We start from the raw sequence: 17,410 nt of genomic DNA, 5'->3' as shown, positions 1-17,410 counted from the left end.
TTTGGATCCTTGCGAGTGCCTGGTCCTGGGTGGGGGCTTTAACACCACCCGCGAGGAGCGGGACCGCTCGGGGACCGAGCAGTACCCAGCCACCGCGGACGTCCTCCAGAAGATTGTCAACCGTCACTCCCTGGTGGACGTCTGGCACGACCACCACCCGGACGATGTCTCGACGTTCACCTTCGTCTGGGTGGAGGCCCATCGGTCACGCCACTCCCGGTTGGACCGCATTTACTTCTCACGCTGCCACCTTTCATGGGCCCACTCCTCCAGCATCCGGCCGGCCCCGTTCTCAGATCACCACCTAGCGACTGTGACGGCTTCTCTCTGCACGGAGAGGCCGGGGCCGGCCTATTGGCACTTTAATAACAGCTTGTTGGAGGATGTAGTTGCAGAAATTCAGTTTTCATGTAGAATAATTGCAGTTTTATTTTTCACATTCTAATATCTTTAAAATGGCTGTCTGGAATGTTGCAAACAAAACAGAACCCCCTCACCTCCGCAATACCCTACCTCTGAACTGTGAAAGGGGTAAACAGTGAGGTGGCAAAGTTTGCAGATGATACTAAACTGCTCAAGATAGTTAAGACCAAAGCAGACTGTGAAGAACTTCAAAAAGATCTCACAAAACTAAGTGATTGGGCAACAAAATGGTAAATGAAATTTAATGTGGATAAATGTAAAGTAATGCACATTGGAAAAAATAACCCCAACTATACATACACTATGCTGGGGGCTAATTTAGCTACAACTAATCAGGAAAGAGATCTTGGTGTCATCGTGGATAGTTCTCTGAAGACGTCCATGCGGTGTGCAGCGGCAGTCAAAAAAGCAAACAGGATGTCAGGAATCATTAAAAAAGGGATAGAGAATAAGATGGAGAATATCTTATTGCCCTTATATAAATCCATGGTACGCCCACATCCTGAATACTGCGTACAGATGTGGTCTCCTCATCTCAAAAAAGATATACAGGCATTAGAAAAAGTTCAGAAAAGGGCAACTAAAATGATTAGGGGTTTGGAACGGGTCCCATATGAGGAGAGATTAAAGAGGCTAGGATTTTTCAGCTTGGAAAAGAGGAGACTAAGGGGGGGATATGATAGAGGTATATAAAATCATAAGTGGTGTGGAGAAAGTGAATAAGGAAAAGTTATTTACTTGTTCCCATAATATAAGAACTAGGGGCCACCAAATGAAATTAATGGGCAGCAGGTTTAAAACAAATAAAAGGAAGTTCTTCTTCACACAGCGCAGTCAACCTGTGGAACTCCTTGCTTGAGGAGGTTGTGAAGGCTAGGACTATAACAGGGTTTAAAAGAGAACTAGATAACTTCATGGAGGTTAAGTCAGGAAGGGTAAGGAATGGTGTCCCTAGCCTCTGTTTGTCAGAGGATGGAGATGGATGGCAGGAGAGAGATCACTTGATCGTTACCTGTTAGGTTCACTCCCTCTGGGGCACTTGGCATTGGCCACTGTCGGTAGACAGCACACTGGGCTGGATGGATCTTTGGTCTGACCCAGTATGGCCGTTCTTATGTGAACAAACATGAGAAATCATGCACAGTCTGACTTTTTTAGAAGTGCCTGAAACGTGGGGTCTGAAAAAACTTCCTTAGCTTCAACTAGTAATCCTACTAGGTGCATAGAAATAGTGATTTCGCTCTAACCCCACAACTTTTTTAATTCTACAGTAGTAGTAACTTAAGGATGGCAGAAGTTGGCTGTACTTGAACACAACTCCCATTGAAGTGAATGGGAGTTTTCCTTGAGTATCAAACAGCTGTGTTTGACCCCTAGCAATTTAAAATGTTTCTCCCTGATGAAGCATCCTAACCCGTGAAACAAAAAAGTCCTGAAATGTAATGTAAATGACCTTTTGGACACAGCTGTCAACTTGGGATTGTACGGTAAAAATAAAACAGCACAATAACTCTCTCAAAATACTGTTGGATCAACTTTTATAAGAACATCTGATCTACAGATACTCTGGCCATAAAACTTTCAATGTATTGATACTTGACTGCATTTTTCAGTGGATCTTTCAGCAGTTATATGAAGTGCCTGCTTATAATTTAAAAACAAAAAATATTAAATTTATCAACTTTTTTGCTTCTAAAGTAAGGTTCTCTTTTTCTAGTAACCGTCCAGTTATGTGAGCTGTGTATTGTCACTTTTAAAAAAAATGGAAGTGAACTAAATTCCAAACAGTGTAAAATACTTATTTCCTTAGTTGTGGTTTTTAAGATTTATGCTGAAACTTTTTCATGAGTCTGGTGCTCTTTGCTACTTTTTCTGACTGTAAAGACACTAGACTACAGAGCTACAAACATTTCTTGCTGCCTTGAGGGAGTTTTTATAAACTGGATTGTCTGTCAGTGTTAGAATTAATCATACAAGTTGCTCTTAAGATTTTGTATTAAATATTAGATTTATGGGCTTGCTCTACTACAATTTAGTCTTTTTCATATTTTAACTGAATTTTTAAATCTGTTTCCAGAGAGAATGCAGAAGGGGGAAGAATAATTGTAGAAGTTGATGAAAAAGTGGCAAAAGTCAGAAACATAAAGGTAAGTTTGATTTGTTTCTTCTGCTTCTCAAACTCTGATGGTTCTAGAACAGGGGTGGGCAAACTTTTTGGCCTGAGGGCCACATTGGGGAATAGAAATTGTATGGCGGGCCATGAATGCTCACAAAATTGGGGTTAGGGTGTGGGAGGGGGTGAGGGTTCTGATTGGGGGTGTGGGCTCTGGGGTGGGGCTGGGGATGAGAAGTTTGGGGTGTAGGAGGGTGCTCTGGGCTGGGACTGAGGGGTTCAGAGGGGGATCAGGCCTGGGGCAGGGGTGCGGGAAGCGGTGCAGGTTCTGGCTGGGGGTGTGGGCTCTGGGGTGGGGCTGGGGATGAGAGGTTTGGGATGCAGGAGGGTGCTCCGGGCTGGGATCAAGGGGTTTGGAGAGCGGGAGGGGGATCGGGCTGGGGCCGGGGGTTGGGCCATGGGGAGAGACTCAGAGGTGCAGGCTCCGAGCAGCGCTTACCTCAAGCAGCTCCCAGTAGCAGTGGCATGTCCCTTCCCCGGCCCCTACGCATGGAGTGGCCTCGACCCATGGAATGGGGCCATGCCACGACTTCCGGGAGCCACGTGGTACGGCCCCCGACCCGGAGCCGCGGCTGGAGCGCCAGAGCGGGGCCATGCCGCATGGTGCAGCCCCTGACCTGGTGCCCCGGCTGGAGTGCCGGAGGGGGGCCAAGCTGCGTGGTACGGCCCCCCACCTGGTGTCCCGGCTGGAGCTCACAGGCAGGCTTAAAATGGCCGATCCGGCCCGCGGACAGTAGTTTGCCCACCCTTGTTCTAGAATAATGATGAAATTCTGTGGGAATGTATAGCTGTATTTTTATTTGGCCATTGGATCATCCAAAAAGCAAGCTTAAAAATAAAACAGGAAGGAAATATTAAGAAAGAATCGTTAATTGACACAGATACTGAGTTGTTTTAGAATTGCCATGAACATCTGTGTTTTTTGTAAGATAAACAAAGAACATCTAGCTGTGCTTCTCTTACTTTCTGTTTTCTGTATCTATCAAAGCCTCAGTACTGTGGCTGCATGCCATCGTTCAAGGCTGTCAGTAAATTGTTAGTAACAGTAAGATAATCACAAAATCCCAAACATCTGGATAAGTTTCTCTCTTTCCTTTTCTCCTTTCTCCCACCATTTGCAGTCAGATGCAATTGCAACTAATGTGTGAAATTGAGCAAAATGTATTCAGCCACAGTTAAGGCTTTGATGGGTGACTGGGAACACTGAGAATTGACTTACTGCACCCTCCTTCCTTTCCCTTTGGGATTCTTGGAGGCTACCTGCATGGGACATGAGAACCAGAGCTGTGTTTAAGACACTGAGGCTCTTTAATGCTGCTATGCTACTCAGTAAATTAGTAAAATGGGACCAAAGTCTGTGTTTCCATGCTCTTTCCGCTTCAAAAGGCAAATGAATGAAATGTAGAATAGTCTAGATAACTGTGGGAATTCTAAAGGACTCATGTTTTCTTTATTTCTTGCTTTCTTTTTTGTTTATATCTGCATGTCAGCCCAATTATTTTAGATGACTTGTTCAAGAGAATTAGTATTTTAAATTTCTTAGGAGGAAGCTTGGCACAGATAAGATGAATAGACTTGTGCCTTTTACCCTCTTGTTCTGGCTGGTAATGTGGGCTCTGTCCTGTTAGGATAGCAGTTGATAGTGCTCAGCAATGCCAGAGATGCTTTTTTCTTCTTTCTCGCAGGTGTGAAGGGGGAAGGTACTGCTCACCTGCTGCATAATTCCTTTCTTCTTCATGTATAATATTATGGCCCCAATCCTGTAAATTGTTCCGTGTGGGCCAACCTTGAGTCAGTTTGGCTCTGTGCTGGTGCAGGGCTCTCCCCATGTGGAACAGTTTGCATGATTAGGGCCTAGGGACCAATGGAAGTATTTCCTTTTTCAGCACTTTAAAGCGTTGCACCTAAAACTGACATAGGAGAAGACAGTAGGACTGTAATTCTAATTTAAATATTTGAATAACCATTGCTCCTCTACCCTCTAAAATAAATAAGGTCAGATTAAGATTTCCTGATCTACTTACCTAGGGACACACAGACCAAGAATTGAAGCAAATTGAGCTAATGTCAGTAGTCTAACATTTGTTTCAACAATAGAGCTTCTGGTACCTTATAAAGATTTGGTTCCCTTCGTCATGCCCATTTGAAAATAAATGAGAAATTATACTGGTAATTTCATTAGGTAATTAAAGTAAATGTATGGACAGAGCAAATCTGAGGTCACAATAAGATGACAGAAATGTTGAGGAGTTTGCAGAGACTAGGTGGTTCTTGGTAGTTTTTTGCATTTTAATTGTTTTACTAATGGTTATATGCATCAAAGATATTCCAAAGTCTCCTTACAGTTCCATCTTCAAGAAGGACCTGAAGTGTGTGTCACAAGAGTCTTAGCGAAAGGATTCCTCTGGAATAAGCCTAGAGCATAGATAGATCGTAAAATGGATGAAAAGTTTAGCAGGTTATAATGTTCAGCTAGGCTACAGCATAGTTAACAATCAGTATATTTAATATTAGGTCATTTTAGAGAGGTTTTCTGTGTATATGTTGTGTGTATTTCTGTGTGTCAGAGAAAAGGCAGAAATGGCCTTAAAGCTTACCATGTGCACTCATAGTAATCCATGTAAACAACTTCTCTGGTACAGAATTATCTGGTGATATGAGAAGAATATCTTTTGAAGGCAGAAAATATGCTACAGATCAGACAGTAAATATCACAGCAGTCAGATTAAGCTACTAGGCCAGGATTTCTAGAAGTGACTAGAGAGTTTGTGTGCCCAATTTGAAACAACCGAAAGAGGACGGATGTGCAGCATGCAGGTGCTCAGCCCTTTCTCAAGCATGCAAGAAAAATGGGAGTTTCCTCACCACGTGCCTCACTTGTGTGGTGGGTTGTTCCGATGGTCCCTTTTCTCCCCAGCCATCATGCCTTCTGTCCCCTTTGCCTTCTTGGGGGAGTCTCTGACAATCAGGATAGTGTTGTGGGGATTAACCTAGTCTAGATTCACTGCTTGGATTTATCAGGCCCATCTGGGAGTCCCTCCCTGAAATGATAGTAACTAGGAAGAAGCCATCTGTAGGCTTCAGATGTGCAACTGAACCTAGTTAGACTGACCTTTTGAGAGAGAGCCATGAAAGAAGTACTTTGCTTAGGAACAGAGGGATGGAGGGGCTTGCTTAGCAGAAGTCTGGCAGGGAGTTCTGGAGCCATAAGAGCTGACCTGTTTATATTTTGTTTGGTATTTCAAGACTATTAAGTTTTATGAAGGGAGAGGCGTTGCCTTGTCTACATACCAAAGTTTCACTGCTTGTAAATATACCAGTATGTTAAAGTGGTACAACCCCCAATATGGATACAGTTATCAGTATAAAAGTGCTTTATGCCAGCAAGCTATTCCTGTACAGGAAGAGAATAAGGCTAGCTATAGGCATATAAGGCATATACAGCAGCATAACCATTTCTACACTAGGGTTGTACCAGTATAATTAGGTTTGAAAAAAAACCAAAACCCAACGTACCCCTAATGAAAATAGTTATACCAGTGCACAAACTGTGTAGCTGAAACCTTTACATTAATAGAGATTTCTTTTGTAGCCTGTCACTTTGATTATAAAACTGAATTTTCAGAGATAAAGTGCCGTATTCATTTTATCTTGTTGCAATAGGCAGTCAGGGCTCCTAGTTAGCCACAATCAGCTACTGCAGAAAACAGTGGAGAGTTCTCTTTTGGGTTACTTCACTTATAAGGCTTCTGAATAAACCTCATTTATAGAAGATAATCCTTTTGAATTAACTGATCAATAGACTAGCTTACATTTTAACACTAGCCAAAGGAAACATCAGTTGGAGTTAATTCAACATGACTAATTTAGAATCATGTGAGTTTCTCCATACGTGAGGTCCTTTTTCATTTAAGGATAAATGTACAGGTCCGTCCCCCCCCCCCCCCACACACAGCAGCAAAACTGCTGTTAGCAAAGAGGCTCTTTTAGATGGGCTTGTTTAACAATTTCCCCAGTAATCTCCATAAATTATGATAATACTTAGCATTTACAGTGCTTTTCATTCATAGATCTTAAAGGTAGCTAAGTGTTATCATCACCATTTTTCAGCAATAGTGGCTAAGTGGTTTGTTAATGCGATATTTAGTGTTCTAATTAATAGTGAATTTAACTATTTTCTTTTCTACTTATGCTATTGCCAGATGTCAAGATTGCTAATTCTGTTGCTGTTAATGTCAGTGTTACATATGGATCCAGCTATTTCTGGCTCATGTGTGACTCAAGGTTTCCTCCTTTGATTTGGGAAGGGGAAGTGTTGTTTGGGTTTTTGGAAAGTGCCTTGCCCACTTGCTGGGTGCAAACAGATACAGCATCTTGTTTGGAATCAAATGACGACTTGTGTGGCAAGATCCGTTTGATTTCCTTAACTTCTTGAGTCACCTTTTATGAAAATGATTATTTTTACAAAGCCATAGGCATACATGGCACTTCGCAGCTCAAATAAAAATACAAGCTCCTGCCCTTAAACGTTTACAATCATAAATATTAGACCTGATTCTGCAGTCCTTATTCACAGGAGTAGTGTCATTGACTCTTTAATGAAACTTTACTAAATCCTTTAAACAGCTTTTTCTAATATCAAGAGACTGACCCCACCTCCAAACTCTCCCCGAGGGGAGGGAAGTGTGTTTAAAAACAGATTAAAAAATTCCAGTAGGGTGTTATCCCATTCTTTGCACAGATTAATTTAATGTATGGCATCAGACTTCTTAGAATCAGTGATGAAAGCTGAAACCATGAACAAGGTTAAAATTTGTATGTATATATTTTTAGAAATTATGTACATTATAAAGTAGCACTGGGAAATTTTGTTCTGATTAACTGATGGCTGTTTAAACTAGAGCTGTATAGACCAATATTGGGTATGTCTTCACTGCAGAGTTAGCCTTCCCCAACTCCCTTCCTGTCTACACACAAAATTCTCACCTGTATTTAGTGGTGCTTTCAACCTGGACTAATTGGCATGTCTGTGGGTATGGATTAAAACTTTGTAGTGAGGACTCTAAGCTAAACCACTCAAGAGTTGATAGTCCTCCAGTGCCTTCCCAAAATTCCCCATGTGTGCCTAGAAGGGACAGACAGGTTCTTCTACAACTTAATATGAAAGAATTGTAGAGAAGCTCAGCTTACTGCAGCCCAAAAGAGCCATGGGATATGCCCCTACAAATCCTAATGACACATACAGATGAGTGTAGCACTAGTGAGGTTGTAGTAATTCAGGTATGGCTTTGCAGTGTGGCTACTCACACGTGGGCTAGGCTAATTTAGGTGCTCATACCTGAATGCCAGTCACCCAAGCTACATTTTTAGTGAAAACTTATATCCTAAGTGAAATACTTGAGTAACGAAAAGAAGTAGCTCCAACCTAAGCTATGTCTGGAGGGTTTGGTCATGATTACTGGTTAATCAAAACTCAGGATTTGCTATGGGCTCTTTGTAATCCATAACACACTGAGGGAGGAGAACTGATAAACTGTTAATACAACAAGGTACAGAAGGAGAGTAGATAACAGACTTGTGGTTAAAGCGTAATACTAGGAGTTGGGAGGTGTGGTTCATATTTCTGGCTCTACCATAAACATAGTCATTTAACCTCTGGGATTCAGTTTCTCCATCTGTAAAATGGGGATAATGCTTTCCCACCTAAAATGGATGTTGAGGATTAACTCAGTAATGCTTGTAAAATGCTTGGAGATCGTTGGATGGAAAACTCTTAAGTGCATTGTACTTTTTTTGAAGTAGGAGAGAAGTGGTGAATGAACTGCTCAGTGAAAGTTTTACCCTAGCAGCTTTGTGATGGATCCATCCATATTTTTTCTTTGACTTTTGTGCAAAAAATGAAAACAGTATGAACTTGGAGCCATGAATATTTGTGTTGTGAGAAGAGGAAAAGTATATCCTGGACAAACTTTTAAAATGATGCTCTTTGGTAATCCTCAAATTCAAGTGCTCTTTCTATCTTCCCCCCTATTCAGGTAGACAATAGGCTTGAGGGTCCATGGGACACAAGAGAGAAGATTGTGGCTTTTGGCTTTGATTTCTGCTATTGGTCAGTTGATCCTGAAGATCCTAAATATGCATCTCAGGAAGTGGTGAGTAATGTTTCAATTCTCCGTGTGTGTCCTGTTTTGTCCTTTATTATTGTGTTTGGTGAGAAGGTGGGGAGGATATAAACCCTCAGTAACCAAGTTTGAGATTCTAGTATTTGATTTATTTTTCCTAGGACCATCTTTTTCTTATCTTGTTGATGATATATCCATACTGTATCCCCACTGTGGTAACATCACAGTCCTTAATTTAAAATAAAAGTACTGGAGTACTCTTTGTACTAGTTGATAGACCTCACTTTGACTGTGTCATCAGCTTTCTGATAAGCGCTCATGATCTGAAAAGCCAAGAAGCCTGAGGGACTCCAGTTAAAGCAATGAAAAATAATTGGGGGTCAGATTCTGGAGGGAGAAAATGATGGTACTCTATATAAGTGCTGACCACAATCCCAAACTTAGTCCACAGAATCAGAGTAGCTCGATGTTTCTACTGAAACTATCAGCAATGAAGTGACATTTTAAATGGCAGCATTAAACTTCAATGTTAACACCACATTGTTCTGAACAATACCAGATTAACTCTGAGCTTTTAATTAGAGAATCAGAAATCTCTCATACCAACCAACACTCTTCCTAGCTTGATAGTCCAAGATTTGTTTGCTAAATACAAAGGTCATAGGGATATGTGTATTCAAAAAACCCAAAAATGATAAGGTTCACTTTCTTTTTTTCAGTAACCCAGAAGTTCTTGTAAAATTACAAGTAATTATGGGAAAACAGCCCCTACTTTCTCCAGACATATCCTATCTGTGTGCATTCAGTGCTATCTGCTGACAGTAGTGATTAAAACATGTTTTTACTGCTCTTTGCTACTGATAGACTTGAAGAGCCAACACATCTAACAGGTTGCTGTATCTATTTGATCTTGTCCATCAGTAGAATTGTTTACTAAATTCCAATCATTATACCTGTGCAGGCCTGTTGCAGACAATGGAGTCACACAGGTGTCACTGAGGACCAAATTAGCCCTGCAGAACCCTGTTCTATTGGTGATGATGTGCACAGTACCTAGCTTTACTCTGAGTCTATGCTGAATTTGCAAGGTGGCAGTTACAAAAATTATGGATCTGCCAAGGAGAAACCTAGCACAGCAGGGTGGGAGGAGGCTATTGGGTATTTCGTTGCAGCTCCTTGATTCTCTGGGTGGCTCTGTGCTGGCGGCAGCTCTAACCCAAATTAGAGCATCCTGACGATTGTGCTAACCTTTGTCAGCTTGCAGTAGTCCCCAAAGAACTGTAATCCAGCTAAGGATAGCCAGAGCGCCATGCCTCTAACATTCTCCCTATCCACCTGCTACAATCATAGAATCGTAGGACTGGAAGGGATCTCGAGAGGTCATCTAGTGCAGTCCCCTGCACTCATGGTAGGACTAAGTATTATCTAGACCAGTGGTTCTCAACCAGGGGTTGGCCGTGAGCTGCTTTCAGGGGGCCACAGGGCCCCATGGCTGAAGCCCGGCACCCCAAGCCCTGGCACCCCCATGGGACTGAAACCAGGAGTGGAGCTGCAGGGTGCCCTGAGCCCCAATGACCCCCCCTCCCCAACCGGGGCTAAAGTTCTGAGCCCGGCACCTTCCATGGTGCTGAAGCCAGAAATGCGGGGCTGAAGCCCTGAGCCCTGGTATCTCAGCGGGGCTGAAGCTGGGAGCATAGCCATGGGGCTGAAGCCCAGAGCCCTGGTGCCCTTGTCAGGGCCGGCTCTAGGATTTTTGCCGCCCCAAGCAGAAACAATTTTGGCTGCCCCCCCCCCGTTTTTTTCTTACCCCACCCCCGGCCCCACCTCAGCTCCGCCCCTTCCCCAAATCCCCAGCCCTGCCTCCTCCCCCCAGGCTCTCAAGCCTAGGAGGGAGGGGGAGAAGCGGCGCGCGAATCAGCTGTTTCTCGCGCCACTGCCGCTTGGGATCTCCCCCTCCCTCCCAGGTTTGAGAGCCTGGGAGGGAGGGCGAGCAGCGGCGCGCGAGTGGCAGCAGCGGAGGTGAGCTAGGGTGGCCGGGGCACATTTTTAGGGGCGGCATTTTGGTGCCGGCCATGCCCCTAAAAATGTGCCGCCCCAAGCACCAGCTTGTTTTGCTGGTGCCTAGAGCCGGCCCTGGCCCTTGTGAGTCTAAAGCCCAGAGCCCCAGCACCCTGCAGGGCAGAAGCCTTAGCTCCCCCCAGCCCTGGCACCCTGTGAGGCTGGAGCCCTGAGCTCCCCTCCACCCCCAGCACCCCGCGGGACTGAAGCTCTCAGCTCCTCCCCACAGCCCCATCACCTCCCACCCGGTGGCTGAAGTCCGGAGCTCTGAGGCCTCCCTCCCCCTTCGGCTGAAGCCATGAGTCCTAAGGTTTCCCCCCCAGCCCTTAAATTTAACCCCTGATCTAGACCATTCCTGACATGTGTTTGGAAATTTTTAAGAGCAGGTTAGACAATGACAGAGATTGCACAACCTCCTTAGGCAATTTATTCCAAAAGTTAACCACCCTGACAGCTAGGAAGTTTTTCATAATATCCAACCAAACTGTCCTTGCTGCAATTTAAGCACATTGTTTCTTGTCCTCAGAAGTTAAGGAGAACAATTTATCTCCCTCCTCCTTGTAACAACCTTTTATGTGCTTGAAAACTGTTATGTCCCCTCTTAGTTTTCTGTTCTCCAGACTAAACAAACCCAATTTTTTCATTATTACCTCATAGGTCATGTTTTCTAGGCCTTTAATAATTTTTGTTGTCCTTCTCTGGACTTTCTCCAATTTGTCTACATCTTTCCTGAAATGTGGCACCCAGAACTGGACACACTATTCCAGGTGAGGCCTGAGTAAAGCGGAAGAATTACTTTTTGTGTCTTGCTTACAACACTCCTGCTAATACATCCCAGAATGATGTTTGCTTTTTTTGCCACAGTGTTACACTCTTGACTCATATTTAGCTTGTGATTCACTATGACCCCAGATCCCTTTCCGCAGTACTCCTTCCTAGGCAGTCATTTCCCATTTTGTATGTGTGCAACTGGAGGTTCCTTCCTAAGTGGAGTACTTTGCATTTGCCCTTATTAAATTTCATCCTATTTACTTCAGACCATTTCTCCAGTTTGTCCAGATCATTGGCACCTGCAATCCCTCCTGGTATCGTCCGTAAACTTTATAAGTGTACTGTCTAAACTTTATAAGTGTACTGTACTTATCTAAATCATTAGGGTTAAGTGGTGAGGTGGAGCAAGAGCTGGGTCAGCTGGCTACATGCCACTATTTTCCAGGGTGTTTGCACTATCAGAGCATTGTCGATGGGCAGGAATGCACCAGAGAATCTGACTCTTAATCTTTTTATGTTTGAATTGAACACTTGATATAGATAGATGGTAAACAAAGGATCCAGGATGCCTTTTTACAAGGTCCCTATTCAGAATTGAGCCGCACTTTAATTATTGTTAGGGGAAAGATTTAAATATGAAGGAATTTAGAACTGATAGGGTGTTGTCTGGGTTATAGTCCCCAGATCTGACCCTTGGCAGAGCTGCTTTAATGTAGTGCTCTTAATATATTCTCATATTAGTTCCTAATATAATTGGGGTTGGGAGTCTATCTGTGGGCTCACTGAGCAAAGAAACTTTGCCCTTACTTGCAAATGGAATGGGAGATGGAGTCAGTCCAACATGCCTTCCCACAGATAGGGAAATTAAGCCATTAAGAGTCCACTTACTCTTTCTCCTGAGTGGCTCGGTGTTGAAGGCAGCTACCATTCTGCTCCTAAAGAGGAGAAGCCCAGTCAAAGGTTTCTACTGAAGATCTGTAATCAAAGTAGGGCATTTTGGCAGCTGAGGAAGTGTGGAGGCAGTAAAAGCAAAAGGTCTTCTACATCTGCCCTTTTCTCTAAAATGGGTTTTAAGTGACCTTTGCTTCTACTTTAAAAGTTAAAATTTGATGAGATATGTCTCATTTGTCAGTGTTGTTTTCCCCCCTTAAAAGTGACCTCTCCAACAATTAAATTGGGCGGGAAGGAGCTTCTTTTCTGTGTGCCTTGCTGTGAACACTGACTTCTGTTTCCTCTCATCTTTATAACAATACAATAAGAAACATTTTCTTGCGTAGAACTGTTATCAATGTAGTTGGCTTTACAGCTAGGATGCTTTTGCATAAGCATTGATAAATACAACCCACTATGTCCTCTTTATCTCCACTGATGAAAGTTTGCCACATGAATTCAGCATTGGCTAGGGCAATAAAGTACTCTTCATTCTTCTAAAACAATATTACAAATAAAGGAGAGTTTAAAATGTACCGTAAAGTGGCCTTGTGTAGTCACTGAATGTACCTGATACCCAGGGTTAAATGGATATTGACAGGGCCGTTCCTAGCCATTTGGTTGCCCTATGCAGGCCCCCCTCCCCCCCACCCCTGCAGGCCGAGGCATAGGGCTGGTCGCTGGAGCTGATGCTGCCACATATGCAGCACGCAGCTGCCTAGGGCACATTGAAATTTGGGGCAATTTGGTGCCGCAAATTTCATGGTGCCCTACGCAGCTGCGTATGCTGCATATGCCTAAAGACGGCCTTGGATATTGGGTGCTACGCCATGTACCTGTTATTATCACTTGCAAGCCAGTGGAATGTCTGGCTTTTAAAAGAACAACACTGTATTCAGCAGCAAGGAAATGCAAAATGAACGGGTTTAAAGATGGGTTGGTGGTCCGAGGGACTTGGGACAGTGAGTGAATTTCTGTCACTAATTTACTCAACGGTTTTAGGATTTTTATAGCACATGTAATATGTAGTTCATAAGCGGATGCTGGAGAAATGTGCTTGCTTTTGTGAGTTTCAGACCCCTAATATTGTTTGAATGAAGTTCTTTGTATTTAATTCCATGTTTTAAATCAATACTCTATCACTGAGTACATACAGATTCAGTTTCCTAGCAGCTTCCTTATTTTAGTGATATTATCAGCTACTAAAGCAATTAAATAACACTGCCATACAGTAAAGTTTTCTTTTATAAGTTTGCCTGCAATCACTGTATTTCCTTACAGTGAAGTCTTGTTGTGCCAACTGTTATCGCAGGGGCTTGGTTTATTAGCTGAATGATGAAAATACTCTACCTTCAGGCATCTTTCTTGAGAATACTGTCTCTAAAAAAGCTGTGTCCCTTCTTGTCTTCCGGATGAGATGTCAAAACAAGTTCCTAACAGCTTCTAGTCATTATAGAGATCCAATGGCAATGATAAGAGTAGGGGTATACATCCCTGTATCTAGGCCAAATTCCAACTCTTTCAATTTATAATCTGCCTCTGTAAATTTCTCCTGCAGTTACCCTTGTATGTGGTATTCATTTCAGGTTCTGTAGTATTAAACAGTTGCTGTGTTGTGCTCCAGAGATGGCTACACTTCATAATATTATTATATGTTCCTGTATCCCTTACTTACTTCACAGGTGGTTTTGAGAGACTTAAGGTGTGTCTACACTTCCATCTGGGGTGTGTGATTCCTAGCGTGAGGAGACGTACTCATGCTAGCTTTCATGGAGCTAGCGTGCTAAAAATAGAATGCAGCTGCAATAGCGTGAGCTGTAGGAGGGGCTAGCTCCCCCAAGTGCATTCCCATCAGAGATGCTAGGTATGAATTTAAGGTGACTAGCCCCTTCTGCTGCTTGTTCTGCCATAGCCACATTCTATTTTAAGGTGTCAGAGTGGTAGCCGTGTTAGTCTGTATCAGCAAAAACAACGAAGAGTCCTTGTGGCAGCTTAGAGACTAACAAATTTAGTTGGGCATAAGCTTTTGTGGGCTAGAACCCACTTCATCAGATGCATGGAGTGGAAAATACAGTAGCAGGTATAAATATACAGCACATGAAAAGATGGGAGTTGCCTTACCAAGTGGGAGGTCAGTCTAACGAGACAATTCAATTAACAGCAGAATACCAAGGGAGGAAAAATCACTTTTGTAGTGGGAATGAGAGTGGCCCATTTCAAACAGTTGACAAGAAGGTGTGAGTAACTTGCTTACTATTTTTAGCATGCTAGCACAGGGTTGGTCAAACGTCCGGCTCGTCAGACCTTTTAATCCGGCCCTCAGCTCACACCAAGGAGTGGAGTCAGGGGCTTGCCCCGCTCTGCACGGCTCCCAGGAAGCAGCCGGCATGACCCCCCTCCGGTTCCTACGTAGTACGCGGAGGTGTGGCCAGGCGGCTCTGTGCACTGTCCTGTCCACAGGTGCCGCCCCCGCGGCTCCCGGCCAATGGGAGCTATGGGGGCAGCACCTGCGGACAGGGCAGCGCGCACAGAGCCTCCTGGCCATGCCTCTGTGTAGGAGCCAGAGTTGGGACATGCTTCCAGGAGGTGCTTGAGGTATGCACTGCCCAGAGCCTGCCCCACTGCGACCCAGTCCTCAGCCCCAGCCCTGATTTCCCCCCCCCCCCCCCGCCCCCCCAACCCCCCAATCCCCGCCCCGAGCCCCCCCTTGTACCCCGGCCCCACCCCAGAGCCTGTACCCCCAGGCAAAGCCCTCATCCCCCCCCCATACCCCAACAGCCTGCCCCATCCCAATCCCCCTCCTGCCCTCTGAGCCCCTCGGTGCTGGCCCGGAGCACCCTCCTGCACCCCAAACCCCTCATCTCCAGTCCCATCCCAGAGCCTGCACCCCCAGCTGGAATCCTCACACACACACCCCTGCACCTTAACTCCCTGCCCCAGTCCTGATCCCCCTCCCATCCTCCGAACCCCTCGGTCCCAGCCTGGAGTATTCTCCTGCACCCCTCATCCCCAGCCCAGGGCCAGCTCCAGGCTTTTTGCTGCCGCTGAAGCAAAAAAAAAAAAAAAAAGCCAGAGTGAGTGCCGCCCCTTGAAAAGGGCTGCCCCAAGCACAGGCTTGGAACACTGGTGCCTAGAGCCGGCCCTGCCCTGCCCCATCCCCATCCCAGAGCCCGCACCCTCAGCCAGAGCCCTCCCCCACGCCCCAACCCCTGCCCCAGCCTGGAGCCCCCTCCCTCACCCTGAACTCCTCATTTCTGGATCCACCCCAGAGCCCGCACCCCCAGCCGGAGCCCTCACCCCCTCCTGCACCCCACCCCCAATTTCATGAACATTCATGGCCCGCCATACAATTTCCATATCCTGATGTGACCCTCAGACCAAAAAGTTTTTCCACCCCTGTGCTAGCTCGATGAAAGCTATCTCCGGTGTCTCCTCAAGCTAGGAATCGCCCCCTCCAAGCTCCAAATGTAGACATACCCTTAATTAGATAATGCTTATGTAAAGTGCTGTAAAAACCTTGGATGACAGTTGCTAGAAAGTGTAAACTTGTTATTTGAAAAACACTCTCAGTTGTGTTCCTTTCCTGACTTGCATTTGTTAAACTGTGAACAGTTGCCATCCACAGTAGAATCTTAACCACAATATTTATTACTCTTAATATGTTTGTGTTAATGTTCCCTTCATCTTTTTTTAATTTAAGAGATGGGAAAAGTATGATATGTTTTGTTTTTTCTCCCTTGGTTGAGGGGTGAATAGCTTATACTGTTTGTAATGTGATACATAAACCTGAAGAGAAGTTAAACGACACAAGGGAGAAAACACTCAATAGCCACATAACATACTTTATGCACTCATTTAACAAAAAGAAAAATGACACCACATCTGCAAGTGCTTATGCCTTTTAAAAACATAAAATAAGTGTGGTTCTTAAATGTAATTTTATTTTTAATATAGTGCTCTATATTTTTATTTTTCAAGGTGCTGTTCAAATAGTAATTATTCTTCAGATCTGAGACTAGAACTCAGTTTTCCTGAGTTGCACTCTTGTGCTCTGACTATAAACTATCTTACCTTTCCGAAAGATGGCGAGGTTGCTCATCATTGTCATTCTGAATTTAAAAAAGAACTAATCTTTTATCCATTGAAAGAAGAGCATATTACTACCATGCTCTCCTGAGTAATTATCTTAGCTGAGATGAACCAGAGACTAATATTAGGAGAGGGTTGCTGGTTTCAGTTATAAGTGATCCTGACTACTTAATTCATGACCTGTTCTTTTAGTCCAGCAGCTGAGGGAATAGATATGAACCAGAGTTCAGTTTTTCTTTCCTTACCTCCTTTTATGGGTGTGACATTGCACTCCATATGTTTATGGAAATATGCTTATGAGTGTAAATATAATGTAACTGGAATATGCTTTATGCAAAAGGTTTCTTGTACGGTATCATTACAAAGCTTGTAATCTACTGAGTGTGTTCATCCTATTTGTATGAATGTATCATTCTTGTATCTGAAGCTAGAAATATGAAGTATTACTCTGAAGTCCTATTGTAACTATGCAAAGTGTGGGCCATTAATGTTGGCTTGGACTCTTGATGGTTCCCATTAGCTAGGACAATTGTTTGTAAATGGCTCTGTTTACTTACAAGCCTTCCTGTATACCTGTGTGCTGACCAGCCCTGGAAGAATGGAGACTAGGGATCTTACAGGACATGTGACCATGTCACATGATTCTGGAATCCATTTTAAGCCTTGTGCTTTTCCATTTAGAAGGAGGGGTGGGAACCATAGGCGCCGACTCCGTGGGTGCTCCGGGGCTTAGGGTGACCAGACGTCCCGATAAAATCGGGACCGTCCCGATATTTAGGTGTTTGTCCCGCGTCCCGATCGATCTTCGGTCGGGACGCTGCACTCCGCCTTTTTTTTTTTTTTT

The 17,410-nt window shown here is 44.1% G+C and overlaps 1 protein-coding gene across 1 annotated transcript in view; it reads left to right on the top strand.

The window, feature by feature from the left end:
• Positions 1 to 17,410, top strand: part of STARD9 (StAR related lipid transfer domain containing 9) — a 192,969-nt gene that overhangs the window by 26,616 nt on the left and 148,943 nt on the right. The window contains exons 2-3 of the mRNA XM_026651250.2: positions 2,501 to 2,570; positions 8,632 to 8,748. Coding sequence (XP_026507035.1) covers positions 2,501 to 2,570; positions 8,632 to 8,748 — 187 coding nt within the window. The remainder of the gene's footprint in view (positions 1 to 2,500; positions 2,571 to 8,631; positions 8,749 to 17,410) is intronic.

The sequence above is a fragment of the Terrapene carolina genome, unplaced genomic scaffold, assembly GCF_002925995.2.
Source record: "Terrapene carolina triunguis isolate 2854851 unplaced genomic scaffold, T_m_triunguis-2.0 Scaffold96, whole genome shotgun sequence".
NCBI classification, from domain to species: Eukaryota; Metazoa; Chordata; order Testudines; family Emydidae; genus Terrapene; species Terrapene triunguis.
This window is presented reverse-complemented; position numbering and strand designations above follow the sequence as displayed.